At 40.4% G+C, this 20,064-nt stretch overlaps 1 protein-coding gene across 1 annotated transcript in view; it reads right to left on the bottom strand.

Annotated features, from left to right (window-relative positions):
* The window catches only part of RMND5A (required for meiotic nuclear division 5 homolog A), a 61,806-nt gene that overhangs the window by 9,647 nt on the left and 32,095 nt on the right, over nt 1-20,064 (bottom strand). The window contains exons 3-6 of the mRNA XM_015112803.3: nt 19,878-20,012; nt 18,335-18,435; nt 3,538-3,704; nt 2,389-2,554 (exon numbers count right to left, since the gene is read on the bottom strand). Coding sequence (XP_014968289.1) covers nt 2,389-2,554; nt 3,538-3,704; nt 18,335-18,435; nt 19,878-20,012 — 569 coding nt within the window. The remainder of the gene's footprint in view (nt 1-2,388; nt 2,555-3,537; nt 3,705-18,334; nt 18,436-19,877; nt 20,013-20,064) is intronic.

The raw sequence follows: 20,064 nt of genomic DNA on the forward strand, positions 1-20,064 counted from the left end.
GCCTCACATTATAGCTAATTGCATCTGTCTGCTCCTATGCTAGGATGGAGAACCCTGCGGAATACACCTTATTCATCTTATATCCAACACAGTGCCCACAGTGCCTCGCACATAGCAAATATACAAAACATTTGTGGAATTAAGTTATTTTCTTAAAACAGGTTCTTAAAATGTTTTGGTTTCAGGACCCCTTTATATGCTTAAATATTAAGGATCTCAAAGAGCTTTTCTTTTTGTGGGTTATATCTTTAATGCATTAGAAATTAAAACGAGAAACATAAAAGTTGCGATTAGTCCATGTAAAAATAAAATACCATGCCATTATTAAAAACAACATTCTTGTAAAAAAAAAAAAAAAAACTAGTTTCCAAAACAAAAATATATTTGTGAGAAGAGTGGCACTGTTTCACACTTTTACAAATCTCCTGAATGCCTACCTTGACAGAAGACAGCTAGATTATTATAGCTTACTCTGCATTACATCTATTGTGGTATGTTCTTCTGGTTGAGATAAATGAAAAAAAAAAACCTTGTTTCACACATATGTGTAGCACTACTTTGATCGCTTTGGATCACTGTGGAAACTCCTCCTCAATACCACACCAAAACTGACTTTTCAGTTCTGGCCAAAACTGGTAGTAGTTTTCTAAAGGTTGGTTGCAGAGCAAAATCTGAAACTTTACCATTAAACTTTTTGTACCCTGCTACATTAAAATCCATTTGTCTGTCTTGTACTTTGAATGACTCTTTTACTCATGCATGCTTTTGTAGGATCATACTTAAGACCTTTCAAATGTGACAGGCTTGCTTCATTCACTTAAAAACATGGCTGGGTGATGTGGCACACAACTGTAGTCCCAGCTACTCAGGAGCCTGAGGCAGAAGAATCACTTGAGCCCAGGAGTTTGAGTCCAACCTGAACAACACAGCAAGACTCTGTCTCTGAAAAATTTAAGAAAAAAGATTAAAAAAAAAAAAAAAAAAAAAAAGACTGCCAAAGACCTGAGTGTGGGTAACTGTGTTAATGATTCTTTCAAGTAAAACCTATTCCATGGCTGGTGTGGTGGCTCACACCTGTAATCCCAGTACCTTGGGAGGCCGAGGCCGAGGCGGTGGATCGCCTGAGGTCAGGAATTCGAGACCAGCCTGGCCAACATGATGAAACCTCGTCTCTACTAAAAATACAAAAATTAGTTGGGCATGGTGGCAGGTACCTGTAATCCCAGCTACTCCAGAGGCTGAGGCAGGACAATTGCTTGAACCCAAGAGGTGGAGGCTGTAGTGAGCTGAGACTGCACCACTGCACTCCAGCCAGGGGACTCCGTCTCAAAAAAAAACAAACGAACAAAAGAAAAAAAACAAGAAACAAAAAAAGTATTCCATGATAAAAAGTGACTAGCTAGCTTATAACTCAAAACAATATGCTTTTTCTCAAGAAAATTACCATACTTCGACAAGAAACTGAAGTGCTTTATGTGGATTTCCTATTTTGTCAAATTATTAAGATGATGTGTACCGAAAAGTCAAGATGTAATAAAACTAATAATTTTAATGTTTCATCAAGAACATCCGTTTTTTAAAAAGCATTTTGGAGAAATAGAGTCTAGCTGTGTTGCCCAGGTGGGTCTCTAATTCCTGGCCTCAAGAGATTCCCTCCACCTCAGCCTCCCAAAGTGCTGGAATTACAGATGTGAGCTACCACACCAGGTCGAGAATATTCTTTCTTTCTTTCTTTCTTTTAATTGAGACACAGTCTCGCACTGTTGCATGGGTTGGAATGCAATGGCGCAATCTCGGCTCACAGCAACCTCCACCTCCTGGGTTCAAGCAATTCTTCTGCCTCGGTCTCCCAACTAGCTGGGATTAAAGGCACCTACCACCACGTCTGGCGAATTTTTTGTGTTTTTAGTAGAGACAGGGTTTCACTCTATTGGTCAGGCTGGTCTTGAACTCCTGACCTCGTGATCTGCCCTCCTTGGCCTCCCAAAATGCTGGGATTACAGGTGTGGTTAAGTAAAACTAGCATTTCTTAAACTGCAAGGGTGTGGTGGTGAGGAATCCAGCAAGTATCTGTGGAATTTGTACCACCGCCCCGACTTGTGTAAAGGCTCTAGCAGTTTAATCCACCACTGTTTCTGGACCATCTGTACTAATATCAATACAGTGGAAAAGGCTCTCAGGATCCTGTGAGGTTCACACACCACACTTTCAAAACTGCTTCTCTAAAACAGAGTTACTGCCAATTGTGATATCTTTTGAAATACCAATTGCACTCTTCTTCAGAAAGACAAAAGTTCTTTTGGCTTTAAATATCAAGAACCAAACAAGTTAAGGGGAGGTGACTAATGCAGTGCATACTTCAATAACAGACAGGGCCAATTTCCATACCTGACACTGAGAGGGGACTCCACGGAGAGCCCCAGGAGGGCACAAGCATCCCGTGTAAAGATGTCACAGATATCAGCCCACTGGTTTGCATCAAGTAGGTGAACATACGGTGAGTTCTCAATCCCTTGTCTCAGGTACACAAGGCTTCCCATCAAAACCTGAATGTCTAAAAAAAGTACCAGCAAGAAAGCATTAGTTTGCTTGCAGTAATAAGCTGCGAAAAGCAAGAATACCCCCACCCATACTGATACAGCCTAAAATAATGTATTAACAGGTCTTTAAAATTCTGGTCCTTAAGCTGGGTTTCTTCCTTCATCTTAAACAGCATGGAGAGAAAAGGAAAGGAGTGAAAATACTGAACTTATAATTTAAATTCTTATATACAGCATAGTATAATTACCATTACCTACAGGAGTAACAATTATGTCATCACATTATCTCTGATTGCAGAGTTAATGTATTCCTACACAAATACGTGGGGTTAACATTTGCTGCCTTGGCTCTCTGACACTTTGTTGTGGCAAAACAAGCAGCACACAGCCAGGTTGGGGTAGACGAGAGCAAGTGCACACCTTGCTCTTTCTCAGATCTCCTCTCAGTTTAATATGGAATTCCAAAATCTGCAACATCTCTGACTTCTAAGAGGCTTTAATATTTTTGTTTTTGTTCTAGAGCCAGTCAGAGCTTTTCCTGTGATTATCAACTACAACTGTTTACTGGCAAACATGTATTAGCTCTAGATAAGAACCATTAAGTTGGGCTGGGCGCGGCGACTCACGCCTGTAATCACAGCACTTTGGGAGGCTGAGGCGGGTGGATCATGAGGTCAGGAGATCCAGACCATCCTGGCTGACACAGTGAAACCCCATCTCTACTAAAAATACAAAAAATTAGCCAGGCATGGTGGCGGGCACCTATAGTCCCAGCTACTCGGGAGGCTGAGGCAGGAGAATGGCGTGAACCCGGGAGGTGGAGCTTGCAGTGAGCCGAGATCGCGCCACGGCACTCCAGCCTCGGGGACAGAGCGAGACTGCGTCTCAAAAACAAAAAACAAAAACAAAAAACAAAACAAACAAATAAGAACCGTTAAGTTATAGTGGTGGCTATAGCCCTGTTTCAAACATTAATAACATCTGACTCCAGACTCACCTTTTTGATGATTCAGGGCAAATGGCTGAAAATTTTTAGCATACTGTAATGCCTCTCGTTGATTTGTGGTTCCACCCATTAACAAGCTAATAAAGTACAGTCTGTGTAGCTTAAATTCCAAGGAGCTGTTTTGAGCTATAAGCATTTCCCGGTTTGATACTGCCCACCTAAAGAAAAGGCAAAAAAAAACTTTAAGAATAATCAAAAGCATAAGCAATGTGTCTTAAAAACTATTTGAAACGCAGTAAACAAACAGTTTAACAACGCAGTACCTGTAACGCAGTAAAACAAAACGCAGTAAAACAAAAAAGGGGCTTGGTCTGCCATCTTGTGGAAGTCTATGGTAACATCAATCCCTAGGGCCCAGACTTTTGTCAGGAAAGTAACCACCAATAACTACACCTGCAGAGGCCCTTCAGCCAGTGAAAGAAAAAAGCATTAAAGCAGATGACAATCACTAGAATGACTCTGATGTGTCACATGATGCATCTGAACTTGCACAGGACCACACTTTGAAGCGGTGTCAGCCGTGAGATTCACAATTAGATTGCCTAGATCCACTGCCCTTTTCCTGTAAAACTGGCCTGATATATACAAGCATGAATCAAAGATCCTGAAAGGCAACTATACTTTTAAACTTTCAATAGTTGCAAGATTTTGTGTTATTCACTTTGGGATTAAAAACAGTAAATACCGTTATTTCCCCCTAAGGTGCTTTCAGTCTGATCAGGAAGATAAAGCTAGACAAATATCATACAGTAAATCTTACTGTGCAAAATGATTTGTACAAACATAGTTCTAGTAAGGGAAAAAACAAGATTCTATTTTAACTGAGCCAAAAATACAGCACCTCAGGCTTCTACAGAACAAACAGTTGGAATAATCAATCTTGAACTGGTACTACCAGGTCAGGTGAGGGCAAAGGCAGGAAAATATATAGTTAGCTGTTAAAATCAAATTTTGCGATAAGGGAATAAGGAAACATTACTTTATTTCTCTAAATATATTAACATATAGAAGCTGTTAGCATTATATTATTTAATTTGACCATCAGTTAAGACAAATACTCCTCACTTAACCCAATTCACCAAAGACCACTGGAATCTGAACTGGGTAAGAATATAAAATCTGAGTAACTCCACCAACTACAAGAGTAAAACCTTTCAAGTTATTTATAATGAATTTGCTGATTGGGATTGGACTTCACAGAGCTGCACTTTTACCGGGTCCTAACCTTCCCAGAAAGGGCTGCACATGCAGATAAACATTCTAATTAACTTGCTGATGTATTCACATCTTACAGTCAAATCATGACGCTTCTCTGACTTCAAAGTCAGTGATTTTTAAAAATATTAATCATCTGGATCTTGGAAATACTTACCTAAATTTGTAAGCCTTGGTTCCTTGCCTGGCACTAAAATGATGCAGTCAAGTGGCAACACCAAGTGAGGTAAACCTGCTGACAATAAGGTACTTTTTTTTTTGAGACAGGGTCTCACTCTGTCACCCAGGCTGCAGTGCAGTAGCGTAATCCCGGCTCACTATAGCCTCAGCCTCTTGGGTTCAAGTGATCCTCCTACCTCAGTCTCTGAAGTAGCTAGGACCACAGGTGCATGCTGCCATTCCCGGCTAATTTTTTTAAAAAATGTTTTTGTAAACATTATGTTGCCCAGGCTGTGTTTGAATTCCTGGGCTCAAGTGATCCTACTGTCTCAGCTTCCCAAAGTGCTGCAGTTACAGGTGTGAGCCTGGCCAACCAGCAAAGTACTTCTGGCAGTGGCCTTTTGCGAATGCCCTACATCAACCAACAGTACCAACAGCACTGTGCTTTTTGCAGTCGCTAGCCTGCCAGTCTCTAAGCCTGACAGGCACCTTATGGATTTCCAGTTCCAAGTAGTGCATTTAAATTAAATCACTTTCCAAAAGTTTATACACCCCTTCACTCATAAAAGCATAAGTATGTTTTCCTACTAGCAAATAAGGAAAGGCAGTAAGATTTTTCTTTTTTCTGTTTCTGATATGGGGTGTATGTGTAAGGGCTTGTAGAGCCAAAATACCGGAGCTATTTAATAGAGTAACTGCGAATTTTAATTTTAAAAAAGTCAATAGAAAAAAGGAAAAGTTCATAGACACGATGCGGTCTCAGCTTAACACTGCAACCTCTGCCTCCCAGGCTCAAGCGATTCTCTCACCTCAGCCTCCCAAGTAGCTGGCACCATAGGCGCACACCACCGCACCCAGCTAATTTTTTGTAATTTTTTGCACAGAGAAGGTTTCACCATGTTGCCCAGGCTGGTCTCGAACTCCTGGGCTCAAGCAATCCTCCCGCCTTGTCCTACCAAAGTGATGGGATTACAGGTGTCAGCCACTGTGAACGACTTGAAAGTGTGATATATACAAATGTGATGAGATATAGACATACACACATTTTTTTTTTGAGACAGAGTTTTACTCTGTTGCCCAGGCTGGAGTGCAGTGGCACGATCTCAGCTCACTGCAACCTTTGCCTCCCAGGTTCAAGCCATTCTCCTGCCTCAGCCTCCTGAATAGGTGGGACTACAAGCATGCACCACTGCATCCAGCTAATGTTTGCATTTTTAGTAGAGACAGGGTCTCACCGTGTTGGCTAGGCTGGTCTCAAACTCCTGGCCTCAGGTGATCCATCCGCCTCGGCCTCCCAAAGTGCTGGGATTACAGGCATGAGCCACCACATCCGGCCAAGAGTGTGATATATTTTTAAAAGTAACTTTTAGACACCAGAATGTTTAACAGTAATGACTCTGGGATTTCAAGTATTTTTTATCAACTGCTACACCATGGGCTATGACTAATCAGAACAAGGCACCAACTCTTAGATCAGCACCAGGGGTCTGAAACAACCAGGAAGACACACCAATCAATTCCAGCTGAACAGCACTGATAACAGTCTATGCTGTCCTATATTTTCCAGGTTTTCTGTAATGAACATGTATTAATTTTATACTTTAAAAGGTAATAACTTTTTAAGCTAATGTAAAAGTAAAATGTCTTAACTTCCTTTTAACGAACAGGCCTATAGAGTAATTATAAATTACTTTTCCTGAAAGTTATGAATTATCAATTTTAGCTTTATAAGCTAGAAACACCTGTACTCCACTTAACCTGGAGATGCATTTATTTAGACAAATATAATTTTTAATGTACTACTTAAATTTATATTTGCACAGTTTCAAATTTTGCTATAAACAAGGCTATGAAATAAGAAAAAAACTAGCATTGCTTAATTCCTCCCCTTTCCTTGCCAAGAAATATTTAGAAAAGTAAGCAGATACCTTTACAAAAAGGAACTGGGAGGGAAAAGAAAACACAAAACCCAAACTCACACAACACAAGATTTCACATTTCTTAAAAGTCGTATTTCTTTTCATCCTATTCGTTTTGAAACAATGTACTATCCTCATTTAACCTCTTAATATTATACTAAGACTAAATTATACAAGGCAAAGGACTTCCAAGCTTCTCCCTCCCTGGCAAAATGTCTAAACTAAGGATGAGACACCCATTTTTAACTCTCCCAAACATTTAAGCACATGTAAGCAATTAAGGTGAAATCCTCACCTGACATGATAGGACCTCTCTCTTATACCTCCAGGACTGTACCCAGAAACCAACATTTGTATTTTGTTGACTTCAATTCCCTGGCCACAGTTAAGTGGCCAAATAAGCATAGGTTTTATTCAAAGTCACTCTCCACAGCTGCCTCCTAGTAAGAAAGTGAATCTATTTTTAACTCTGTTCACTATTCTTCACTATTCTGTGCCTTTTGCTAAGCTCTGGTATCAAGAGTTGCCTTCTGTGATGATCATCGTTAACATCTGCCTTAATGAATCATTGAAATCTGAGTACAAACTTCACAGCAGCATTCTTACTCACAATAACATCTTCCTCAGATAGCTTAACATTAGTCAATTCACAATTTCTGAACATGATAGAAGCATCTTTTACTGGCAGTGAAGTTCTTCAATATCCTGGTAATTACCATCTTCTTTCCATAAGGCAACTATTATCAATTTGGTGGGAATAGTAGCCAAACCGGGACACACACACACACACGAAGTAAATGTTCCATCTAAACCACAAGCATCTTGCTATTCTAGTGCAATATAAGTGAAAAGATGGTGAAGTGACTTTACCCTGGTCTTCATAGTGACAGGACTTTTCCAATATGCTTTGTACCATTAGCTTCCTGTAGGCTTAGGTCTTGCCCTAGCTTCGTCTTGCTGTCATCCTTTTCAAATCTTTCTAATCACATTCAATTTCACTTCTAAGATTTTTCTTGTTGCCGAGTCCGTCTTCCAATTATTCATTTTTTGTAAAATGTCACATGGATAAGGGAGTTAAGGAGGTGACACAACTACACACTTGTTGCCTGAGGGTAACTGACAGTAGATGCGCAGTGATCAAGAGCGAAGTGACAGAACTGGTCATGACCATGATGCGCCTGTTACGTCCTGATGTATAGACTGAAGAGCTGGCAGAGAAGTCTGTATTTTATACAATTGCTCACAGCTAATACATCATGGTGACTGAAATCTGAACTGTGTTGTTGGCAGCCAGGTGTTATTGAACTAAACTGTGGTAAAAACGAATTTATATATCTTAGAAACCTGCAAAGACTGCCCACAGGTTCAGCAAAGAATACAAGGGATGGGTGCGGTGGCTCAGGCCTGTAATCCCAGAACTTTGGGAGGTCGAGGTGGGTCGATCACCTGAGGCTGAGAGTTCGAGACCAGCCTGACTGACATGCAGAAACCCCATCTCTACTGAAAATACAAAATTAGTCGGGTGTGGTGGCGCATGCCTGTAATCCCAGCTACTCAGGAGGCTGAGGCAGGAGAATCGCTTGAACCTGGGAGGTGGAGGTTGTGGTGAGCCAAGATCGCGCCATTGCACTCCAGCCTGGGCAACAAGAGTGAAATTCCGCCTTAAAAAAAAAAAAAAAACAAACAGGAGAGAAAGAACACAGAGATCTCAGTGGTAAGAGGTTACTTTATAAAGACAAGGAAGTTCCAGATTGATAAGATGAGGAAAGATAAAGTTTGAGAAACTGAGCAGGTCAGGGTGTCTATGGCTCATTCTCATAAATCTTAAAGAATTACAAAGAAAATGAGATTAGTTTTCTATTTCTCACCAAAATGAATCCTGCCCCTGCCCCTCTCCCTTCCTTCCTCCCCACCTTTTTTTTTTTCTTTTCTTTTTTTTTGAGACAGAGTCTCACTCTATTGCCCGGGCTGGAGTACAGTGGCGTGATCTCCGCTCACTGCAACCTCTGCCTCCCAGGTTCAAGTGATTCTTCTGCCTCAGCCTCCCAAGTAGCTGGGATTACAGGTGCGTGCCAACACGCCTGGCTAATTTTGTATTTTTAGTAGAGATGGTGGGGGCGGAGGGGTGGCAAGCAAACTAAAAATGCAGTGAAATTATTAACTCTATAATTTTTTTTAAAAAAATTCTGATCCCAAATTTCCAGCGTGGACCACGAGAACACTGTCACCTTTGGAATTACTCCATTTACGGAAACACTGAAGACCCCAAAAATGACAGTAAGATCAACAGTGTCACCCTCTGTGCACTGCCACTACATTCTTCTGATGAAGAGCCTTTTGGGGACTTTCCACCAACAAACCCCAAAACAATATTACTTACGAGAAGACTAAGTCAGAAGCAATCCGCATCTATACAATTACCCAGCAGAAATATTAGCATTAATTATCCAAATTGTCAGGCCTGTGAAAAGACTTGGCACACGGTTACCTCCATATTTAGCATTTCTACATCATTCCAAAAATAAATACAAGATTTCACCTTCATAGTTAGCGGTTCTCCCTCAGGAACCTAACACACAGCATTAGTGGGCTTATCTCTCTCATCTTACAATTTTGCCGGCCTGGTTGGGTGTCTATTTCTAGTAATACTGGAAAAAAAAAAGCCTCCTGCCAATCCCACAGCACATTCCACTATAACCTTTCACAGCATTTTAAAGCCTTACAAAAACCTCTTTTTCTAATTTCCTTTAAGGCTATACTCTTGGGGGTAAAAGCTGAAGTTCAGGGTGAATGAATGACATTTATTTTTACTCCACAGGTGTGGACCTCATGAAATGTCCTTAGTAACATCAATCAAATGCTTAAAAATTCAGAGAATGGCAAACCTGACAAAAATAAAAATTCAGTCAAAAAAGTGAGGAACTCCATAACTTTGCTTTAGAGATTGAAAAGAACACTTAATGTTTCATTTCTTAGATATTTTCAAATGGTAATTTCTCAGCTACGGGCTGAGTCCATTGCTGGAACTACTACCATTAAACTCATCTCACAGTTGGTGTGAGTCTCTGTCCTTTTCACATGCTATTTAAGAAACCACACAAACTATGGTATTGCATATCTGACTCTATTTAAAACACACACACACACACATCCTTTTATTTAAGGTTCTCAGTAATGCAGCAATTAGTAAGAGCTACAAATAGGAGTGGTCACCATATTGGACAATATAACTCTACAGATCAATGATCTTTTTAAAATACTTAATATGACATTGCCTTATTTACTGCACAAAAAAAAAACAAGGTATTTTATAAACCTAATACTAGACTTGCATTTTACAAGCACATGTCCAGTGTCTTTCCCAGGTCACCTTTTTCTTTTCTATCATGCGTGTTTAGCCTCTCAGTTAGTTTAGCTTCTTATGTTTTTAAACATTTATTCTCAGGGACCATTTAAATTTTCTCTTTCTCTAGTCTCAATTTCTCTAGTCACGGCTTGCGCACTCATTTCCAATACTGCCCAAATCTTTGGTGAGGATGTATTCAGATAATGTCTATTCTTCTTCCTAAGGAATACCTACAGTCTTGGAACTTCTATAAACTTTCACCAGCAACGAATATAAAATAGACAATAGAAAACAGTGTTATCAATGCAATGTTTTTTCTCTTCTGGCTTTTCTATTCCTTCTTTTCTGTATCCTTCTGAAAAACGGCACCTCTTTCTACCTTTCAATTAGCTTCTCTTTAAGAGGTATGGTTTCTCCACCAGACTTAGGGCATAGAGAGTGAGTTAAAACGTATCCATTAACTCTTTCGTCTTCTGCCTTTTCAAAATTAAGACCAAAAGGTGGGGGAGGGAAGAAAAAGAAATCAACTTCTGGAAAAAAATCCAACTTGTTCAAGCCTTGATTGTTCCTTCTGTTGGACTGGCAAATACATCAGAGCCTTGTTTCCTCTGTGGTTCTATGTGGCTATTAAAATGTGCCTGAGTCAGGGAGACCACTCACCTACAAGAAGCCACGAGTAGGAATAAGAAAACAGACACCAGGCCGGGCACTGTGGCTCATGCCTGTAATCCCAGCACTTTAGAAGGCCAAGGTGGAAGGACCGCTTGAGCCCAGGAGTTCAAGACCACCCTGAGCAACAACATAGTGAGACCCCATCTCTATTCAACTAAAAAAAGCCGGGTGGTGGTGGTGGGGGGGAAGAACACTAGAAATTGCTGAATCACTGTTACCCTCATTTCCAGTGATAGTCAAGGCCCTGTGATCAGGCACCTCTGCTTGCTTCCTCCAATTTCATTTTCTAGAACTATTTCCCGCTTATAAACAGTTTTACCCATTGGTACTAGAATTTCTATTAAGTCTGTCAAGCATCTTCTCATCTTTAGGACTACTGGTCACACACACCACTAAGAAACCTGTGGCTTCTTTCTGTACCCACCTATCTGCTGGCTTTGCAGATGGAGTCCTCCCATATTTCAGCAGCCTACCTGATACTGTTCATGGCCTGTCCAATCTAAATCCTTCTGTGGTCTGAAGTAATTTTTTTTCTCTCTTCTGTGAAAAATGCTGTAATGTCTCTCTTCCCTTTCTCATAACCATTCGGTTGCTTTTTTTTTTTCTTTTGAGATGGAGTCTTACTCTGTCACCCAGACTGGAATGCAATGACACAATCTCAGCTCACTGCAACCTCCGCCTCCCAGGTTCAAGGGATTCTCCTGCCTCAGCCTCCCAAGCAGCTGGGATTACAGGCATGCACCACCACGCCCAGCTAATTTTATATTTTTAGTAGAGACCGGGTTTTGCCATGTTGGCCAGGCTGGTCTTGAACTCCTGACCTCAGGTGATCCACATGCCTAGGCCTCCTAAAGTGCTGGGATTACAGGCATGAGCCTCCACGCCTGGCCAGCTGCTTTCTGTATGGCATTTTACTGAGGCTTTGCTGTTAGCAAATTCTTTGAAAAAAGCGTTACGAGGTTCCCTAGAGGCAGTGATGAAATGCTCTCACAGGCCCATGGAAATAATTTTGTGGTATACGTGGTCACATATCTCAGCAGTGGTCGCTTCTGCCTTAAGATTGCCCTCAAAGACAGTTCAGGCCAGAAGTCTAGTGGACTTAGCCTTTGCCACAATGAAGGTGTGAAAATATCTAGAAAAGATGTGGTTGAACTCAACTCACTCATATGATAAATGCAAACTGAAAATATGACATCTCATTCTTCCCCTACCACACATACCTATCAGTATCAGGCTCACAAAGTTTGTTTGTTTGTTTAAATGGAAGGAAAATCAGCTGTGACAACAAGGATGTGAAATGATCTTTGGTATTTTGTGCTAGGGTTGTATTTCAGGGCAACCTTTCTAGAGAGAAATATGGTAAGAACAATCCAAATTTTAAATGTACCTTAACCCAATATTCTAGAAATGTTCCCTACATATATAGTGGGCATGCTCAAAATAACGTGCAATGGATATTCGATGCTGCATCACTTATAAAGCAAAAGATCGGAAGCTACAAATGTCCATCCATAGGAACTGGTTAAATAAAATTAAGGTATAATCCCTAAAAGAGAACACTAAGCAGCCACCAAAAAAAAAAAAAAAAAAAAAAAAAAAAAGATAGTTCTATATGTTCTGATATAGGTAAATACTTCAAACATTTTCAAGTAAACACTGTGTATAGTATGCAACGACTTGTGCATAAAAATGTACATAAAACTTAATACAGCAGGGTCTCAATTTATCTGTGGTTTCACTTTTTGAGGTTTCAGTTACCAACAGTCAACCATGGTCTGAAAATACGTGAGGTACAGTAAAATAAGATACTCTGAGACAGACTACATTCATATAACTTTTATTACAGTATATTGTTATAACTGTTCTATCTTATTATTGTGATTACTCTTTTACTATGCCTAATTTATAAGGTAAACTTTATCAAAGGTATGCATATATACAAAAAAACAGCATTTATAGGGTTCAGTACTGTTTGTGGTTTCAGGCATCTACTGGGGGTGCTGGAACATATCCCTTCAGGATAAGTGGGGAACTACCACCCACATAAACTTGTGGACTTATGGACTACCTCTAGAAGGATGCACAAGAAAAAAGTTAATGGTGGCTGCCTGTTTGGAGAGTAACTGTGATTAGAAGGCAAAGGTGGGGAGATTTACTTTTCACTATATTTTTATTTTGTTGTGCCTTTTTATTTTGTACTCTTATATTTATTACCTATTGGGATACTTAATGCAGACTCAAAACTTGACCCAGGCAAGCCAAGGACAATTTTGAGAAAAGGAGTCAGTGAATGAAGTATGAACTGCCCAATGGCTCTGCAACAAAACCTCCATTGTGGAGATAATGGCATCAGGACATTTCAGCCTGAGAACATTGAACATTTTTTTTTTTTTTTTTCAGGTGGAGTCTCGCTCTGTCGCCCAGGCTGGAGAGCAGTGGCGCGATCTCGGCTCACTGCAAGCTCTGCCTCCCAGTTTCACACCATTCTCCTGCTTCAGCCTCCCAACTAGCTGGGACTACAGGCGCCTGCCACCATGGCCGGCTAATTTTTTTTTTTTTTTTGTATTTTTAGTAGAGACAGGGTTTCACCGTGTTAGTCAGGATGGTCTCGATCTCCTGACCTTGTGATCCGCCCGTCTCGGCCTTCCAAAGTGCTGGGATTACAGGCGTGAGCCACCGCAACTGGCCAACATTGAACATTTTCTAGAACAATCTCCTCTTGTTCCAACTCCAGGCTTAGCAAGCTCATGTGCCTTCCACATGGACCTGCCTACCAGGAGCTAGTTTCACAGCCCTTAATAATCCAAACTATACACGCAGCTTAGTAATTCAGGTTTTTATCGTTTAAGGCCTGTTCTTAGTGAAAACAAAACAAAACAAAACAAGGACACCAAAAACAAGTTTCCAAGTTTGCAAGGCTGAAAGTCAGATACTAGACTGTGGCAAATCCAGCAAGGTAGTATTACTCTTTGAGACAGCTTTAGGAAGGCAATCAAGTAGCTTCCCCTAAAGATACTGCTTTCTTTCAATATGTATGTTAATAATGGCACAGCCACAAGGACAGTTCCTATTTTTTCTAATATTTCTCTGACCTCATTGTATTAAGTTACTATTATTCTCTTGTTAACACTATTTTTGGCTTTCTATCTGCCACCATGAAAGAGGATGACGTTTGCTCTAAATTCTCCTTCAGATTACTGTTATTCATTGAGGGCCTATTATGAGGTAAGCACTACCCTAGGCACCAAGGGAAATTCAAAAAACAAATAAACAATCTGGGTGAGCATAAAAGAAATCTGGATGAGGGGGAAAATCTGTACAAACTCAGAGTACAAGGGCACAAACACAGGAGTAAGCAAGGTCCTGATTAGACCTATGTAGTTAGGTGTTGTTCTGCCACTTCTCTCCACAATATCACCATTCCCCTGGGCCTTCTTTCCACTGTTACAACTAAACAGCTAACATTCTTCACGCTTCCTTCCCTTCTAGGCCCTCAATGGCCTTTAGCCACCTCAATGGTTTTTTTTTTTTGAGATCGAGTTTCATTGTTGCCCAGGCTGGAGTGCGGTGGCACAATCTTGGCTCACTGCAACCTCTGCCTCCTGGGTTCAAGCGATTCTCCTGCCTCAGCCTTCGTGAGTAGCTGGGATTACAGGCATGTGCCACCAGACCTGGCTAATTTTGTATTTTCAGTAGAGATGGGGTTTCTCCATGTTGGTCAGGCTGGTCTCGAACTCCTGACCTCATATGATTCGCCCACCTCGGCCTCCCGAAGTGCTGGGATTACAGGCATGAGCCACTGTGCCCGGCCTAGCCACCTCAATTTTTTTGGCTGGCTTCTGCCTTTTCACCGCCTAGGCAGCCTGGAGGAATTGCTGCATCCTCTCCTTCCTCTTTTCCCTTGTGAGCTCCATGATATCCTTCCCAGCAAGAACAAATGGGATGCTGCATAACTGGCAGATATCTTCCCACTTGTACCTTAACTAGAATTCCCCAAATTGGTATCCCGTATCATTCAACTTTTGCTATAAGTTGAATAAAGGGAATTTTCTGTACTTAGCTCATGAAAGATGCTTTGTCAGTATCTGCTCTGCATCCACAAGTAATAGGCAAGGACTGGAAAAATCTGAGTTGTTGTAATGACAATTTCTATTAAATCTTATGTTTTGTATAACTTATGTTTTGTGTAACTCCAATTTTATGGGTTTCAAATCTGTTATCTGGAGGGAAAACAAGATTGTTTGGTCAAATATGAGGAGAAAACGCTGGGTTATACCAAGCTAAATGAGTTTCTTTACTGTAGGATTACTGATGGTACATTTTTACTTCTATTTATTTATTTTTTGAGAGAGGATCCCGCTCTGGAGTGGTGGTGTGGTCTCAGTTTACTGCAGACTCTGCCTCCCGGGCTCAAGTGATCCTCCCATCTCAGCCTCCCGAGTAGCTTAGACTACAGACGTGCACCACCATGCCCAGCTAATTTTTGTATTTTTTTGTAGAGATAGGGTTTTGCTATGTTGCCCAGGCTGGTCTCGAACTTCTAGGCTCAAGCAATCTGCCCACCTCAGCTTCCCAAAGTGCTGGGTTTACAGGTGTGAGCTACTGCACCTGGCTTGATGATATAGTTAATAAGTTAAAGTGAATCTCAAATGAGAATATTGGGGGACTATTATGTGAAGCATTTCTCATATAATATTTTGACTTTTTTTCACAGAGGATCTTCTAGGCCTTAATTGCTTCTCTGTAAGATGACTTACCTCATAGGTTAATATGAGGGTTGAATAAGTTAAGACATGTAAAATGCTTAGAACAATGCTAGGCATATAATAACCACTCAAGAAGAGTTAACTATAATTACCACTACACTCCCTCATGCTGATATTAAACACTATTCCCAGAAACATGAAATGAGAAAATTTTTACTTATGGAACAAGTCCTCTATTTGCCTGAGGAATTGTCTTAAGGCTACAAATAACAGACAAAGTTTACAGAAATAATCAATATACATAACATGCTTGTCAATAAGAAATATATCTTATATATGCACAAAGTTAAAAAGGGTCTTAGGAAAAGTCTGGAGTACTCTGAAGGCTGAAGTAGCAAATACTATGTGCCAGTGACTATAGATATAGTCATAGTATGTACATGACTAGCACATATGAACAAAGTTTAATGAAAACAAACTAAGAAACGCATAGATAAGTGAATATTACCTTGAATGACAACCCAAGTATTATTTTGCTAATCACTATAAAACAATTGGGAAACCCATTATATGTTTACATGTATGTAGGCTTTCTCGGGCACACTGGCCCATGCCTATAATCCCAGTACTTTGGGCAGCTGAAGCTTCAGGAGGATCACTTGAGGTCAGCAGTTTGAGACCAGCCTGAGCGACATAGAGAAACCCTGTCTCTATAAAATATTTAAAAATTAGCCAGGTGTGGTGGTGCGCACCTGTTGTCTTAGCTACTCACGAGGCCGGGGCAGGAGGATTACTTAAGCCCAGGAGTTTGAGAGGGTACAGTGAGCTATGATCATCCCACTGCACTCCAGCCTGGGCCACGGAGCAAGACTGTCTTTTTGGAAAAAAAAAAAAAAAAAAAAAAGTAGTTGTTGCCATATTTTGTTTAAGAGGTGTTACAGGTATTTGGTTGAATTTATCTCCCAGATGTGTCACAATCTGAAATTTGCTTAAACAAATTCTGCAAAGGTAATATGCATCTTACACTGCAGTACAGTTCTTAAGTGAGATCTATTATAATTTATACAGGAATTTTACATAAGTTTATACAGGAATTTCTATCTAGTCATCTGGGCTGGTTTTAGAACTATACAAAATTTTCTCAGAACTGAGAAATGGCCGAGTACAGTGGCTCGAGTCTGTAATTCTAGCACTTTGGGAAGCTGAGGTGGGAGAATTGCTAGAGCCCAGGAGTTCAACACCAGCCTGGGTAACATAGTGAGATCCTGTCGCTACAAAAAAATTTTTTTAAAAATTAGCCGGGCCTAACAGCACAGTCCTGTAGTCCCAACTACTCGGGAGGCTAAGGTGGGAGGATCACCTGAGCCTGGGGGGTTGGGGCAGTAGTGAGCCGTGGTTACGCCACTGCACTCCAGTCTGGGTGACAGTGAGACCCTGTCTCAAAAAGAAAAAAGAACTGAGAAATGATCAGAAAGAAAAAACTAAGCTATGAAGAATTAAATGGCTTAGCGGAACTAAATTTTAAGGGAAAAAGTGCACATTTTATAAAAGTCAACTTCCGTAACACTAATGGTTAATTTTTCTGGTTTTAAAATACCAGGATTCTAAAGCTATAATCTCACAACAAATCCCTGCTTCTATAATCCAGTTTCTTCCCTTTAGTTTATGAACTATTTATTACACATAACCTGGTAATCCTCACACTAAAACATTTTAGGACTGGGGTCAGTAAACTATGGCACAGGCCAAATTCAGCCTGCTGCCTGTTTTGTATAGCAGATGGCCAAAAATGGGTTTTTAAAATTTTTTTTTTTTTTTTTTTGAGACGGAGTCTTGCTCTCTCACCCAGGCTGGAGTGCAGTGGCCGGATCTCAGCTCACTGCAAGCTCCGCCTCCCGGGTTTACGCCATTCTCCTGCCTCAGCCTCCCAAGTAGCTGGGACTACAGGCGCCCGCCACCTCGCCCGGCTATTTTTTTTTTGTATTTTTTAGTAGAGACGGGGTTTCACCGTGTTAGCCGGGATCGTCTCTCGATCTCCTGACCTCGTGATCCGCCCATCTCGGCCTCCCAAAGTGCTGGGATTACAGGCTTGAGCCACCGCGCCTGGCCGGGTTTTTAAATTTTTAAAGGGTTGTAAAATAAAATGAAGAACATGCAACAGAGACCTTATGTGGACTGAAAAGCCTAAAATATTTCCTACTTGGCCCTTTACGGAAAAGTTTGCTGACTCTGCTCTAGAATAATATTTATTAGAGCTTACTCAGCAATTTCAGATAATTCTTATCAATGAGAGGTTCATGGTCAATTATCAAAATCCACAATAATTATGAACAGAGTACCTTTACAAAAATATTTATTCTCTTCATCCACATCACTTAGTTCCAATAACCAATAATTTCTTAGAATGCTAGCATAAAACCCAGCAAAACCCAGCATATTATGGAAGCTTAAATATCAAACTTGCACTGGCTGAACAATAGAGCTTGTTGTAATGCCAGCCCACACAAAGTGGTGGTGTAGCCTGGAAACAGAAAACCCTTTTCTCTCATGGGAATTCAGACCAACTGATAAGTGAAATAAGCTCTAATCATTTTCTCATATTGCACACCCCCCATATTTCACTTAGCCAAAATAAATAATTCTCCTTTGATTTCTCTGAAGTCTACCACAGGTAAGATAAATATATCTAAAAATCTCTAATGTGTTTTCTGATTGAGTTTTCTTACAAAGAGTTCTGAAAGTACTCAAAAGAAAGCAAATTCAATACTCACTCCAGAGCAGGTCTCAGAACTCTGACCTTTAATGCCTCTAATATTCTATTTAACTCCACAAATGGTTCTTTCTGACTTGGGTCTACAGAAAGACCAGATTCCTGAAAAACAAAAAACAAAAAACAGAAAGGACTTTTGTTAGCATTAATCAGGCTAAGGAGCTAGCGATTAAGTATATTCTAGATTGTAAAATATGGGGCAAGCCATTAAAGATAATTCCCTATAGTAGAGACTGATGACTGCCCTCTAGTACCATTCTTCCCCTCTGTTCCACAGTAGAATTCTCAAATTTCAGCAGGGTACATACGCAAATGGAATAAAGCTGGGTATGGCTTTGTAAGACGTTAAGTTCTGACCAATGAAATATAAATATGCTCTCTGCCCCTTCCTGGGATACAAAGGTATGGCTGGAGCTTTGGCTGCTATCTTTGGACCCTGAAGACAGGAGACACCCTGGGGATAACCGAGTCACAAGGTGCTAAGTCCCTAAGAGTTTCACGAAGCAGAGTTACCAAACATGCTGTGGACGTCTTACTACCTATTTCTGCGAAGAAAAATACTTCACTTTTGCGTAAGCCACTGTGATTGTGGGTCTTTTGTTACTTAAAAGCAAACAATCCTCAATGACAGTTTGGTGCAGGAAATTACATGGACACACACATACAAAATCCCTATAAGGTACAGAGAAAAACCAAGTTATCACTTATCTGAATTGTTTAAAACAGAAAAGGCTTAGCTTAGAGGTTTGGTTTACAGACTGCTTTTAAACTATTTAATTCTTTTAGTCCTTCATGCTTCTAAACAAAAATGCAACAGCACATGGTGGCTTAGAACGCAGTGTGAAGACATACGAATCAGGGACTGAATCCCAGTTCTTTCACAAAGAACCTGTTAAGGCCTCAGGCAACTTATTTATTCAGACCTTAGATTTTTCATCTGTAGAATGGAAACAATAATTTGTACTTCATGGGATTGCAGCAAGGAATAAAGGCAGGGCTTGGCTTAAGGTAAGCACTCAATATATGGCAGCTGCTACTATTATGACTACATGGCATTGGTAAACTGTTCCAGAGTCCTAACTCATGTGTGATAGAAATAAAAGACAAATGCTGCTAATGTGAGGTAAAAAAATTTTAGTTGGAAATTCATTTGATAAAATTGTTTAAGCTAGGCTAGAACAGAAGAACAAACATCAATGTTTTTGTCCCTTTCCTCTTGTCTGCTATACTAACCTTCTCTATCAAAAAGGGAAATGAAGAAAGAGTATCACTTCTGAGCCCTCTGATTCATGAACTGAGACTCACATTCTGGGACAGGAACAAGAAAAAAATGATTTGGATAACAAGTTCTAGAACTATAATTTTTGCCACTTAAAAAATTCCCAAAAACACTCCTAGTAAAATGAGGTCATCTCTGATAATTTAAATATTAAAAAATCTATCTACAGCTAGAGGAAGACTCAAAACCCCACCCTGCAAATACTGTAAACTCTAAGGAGTTCCCTTGCTTCTTTCTCAAAACCTCCCAGTGGGCACACTGTTACCTGACAGAGCTCCTCGGCTACATCCAGCATTCCTTGTCGAAAGAAGTGCTCCACCATCACCTCATTGAGAAGCCTTTGGCTGTCTGCCTGCCAGCAGCCATCTATTCCCACACTGCTAATGTCAGAATCAAAATTCTGGGGAAAAAAGAGAAAGAGAATCATAAATAGATTATTTTCACCCCACTTA

This window comes from Macaca mulatta, chromosome 13 (assembly GCF_049350105.2).
Source record: "Macaca mulatta isolate MMU2019108-1 chromosome 13, T2T-MMU8v2.0, whole genome shotgun sequence".
Classification (NCBI taxonomy): domain Eukaryota; kingdom Metazoa; phylum Chordata; class Mammalia; order Primates; family Cercopithecidae; genus Macaca; species Macaca mulatta.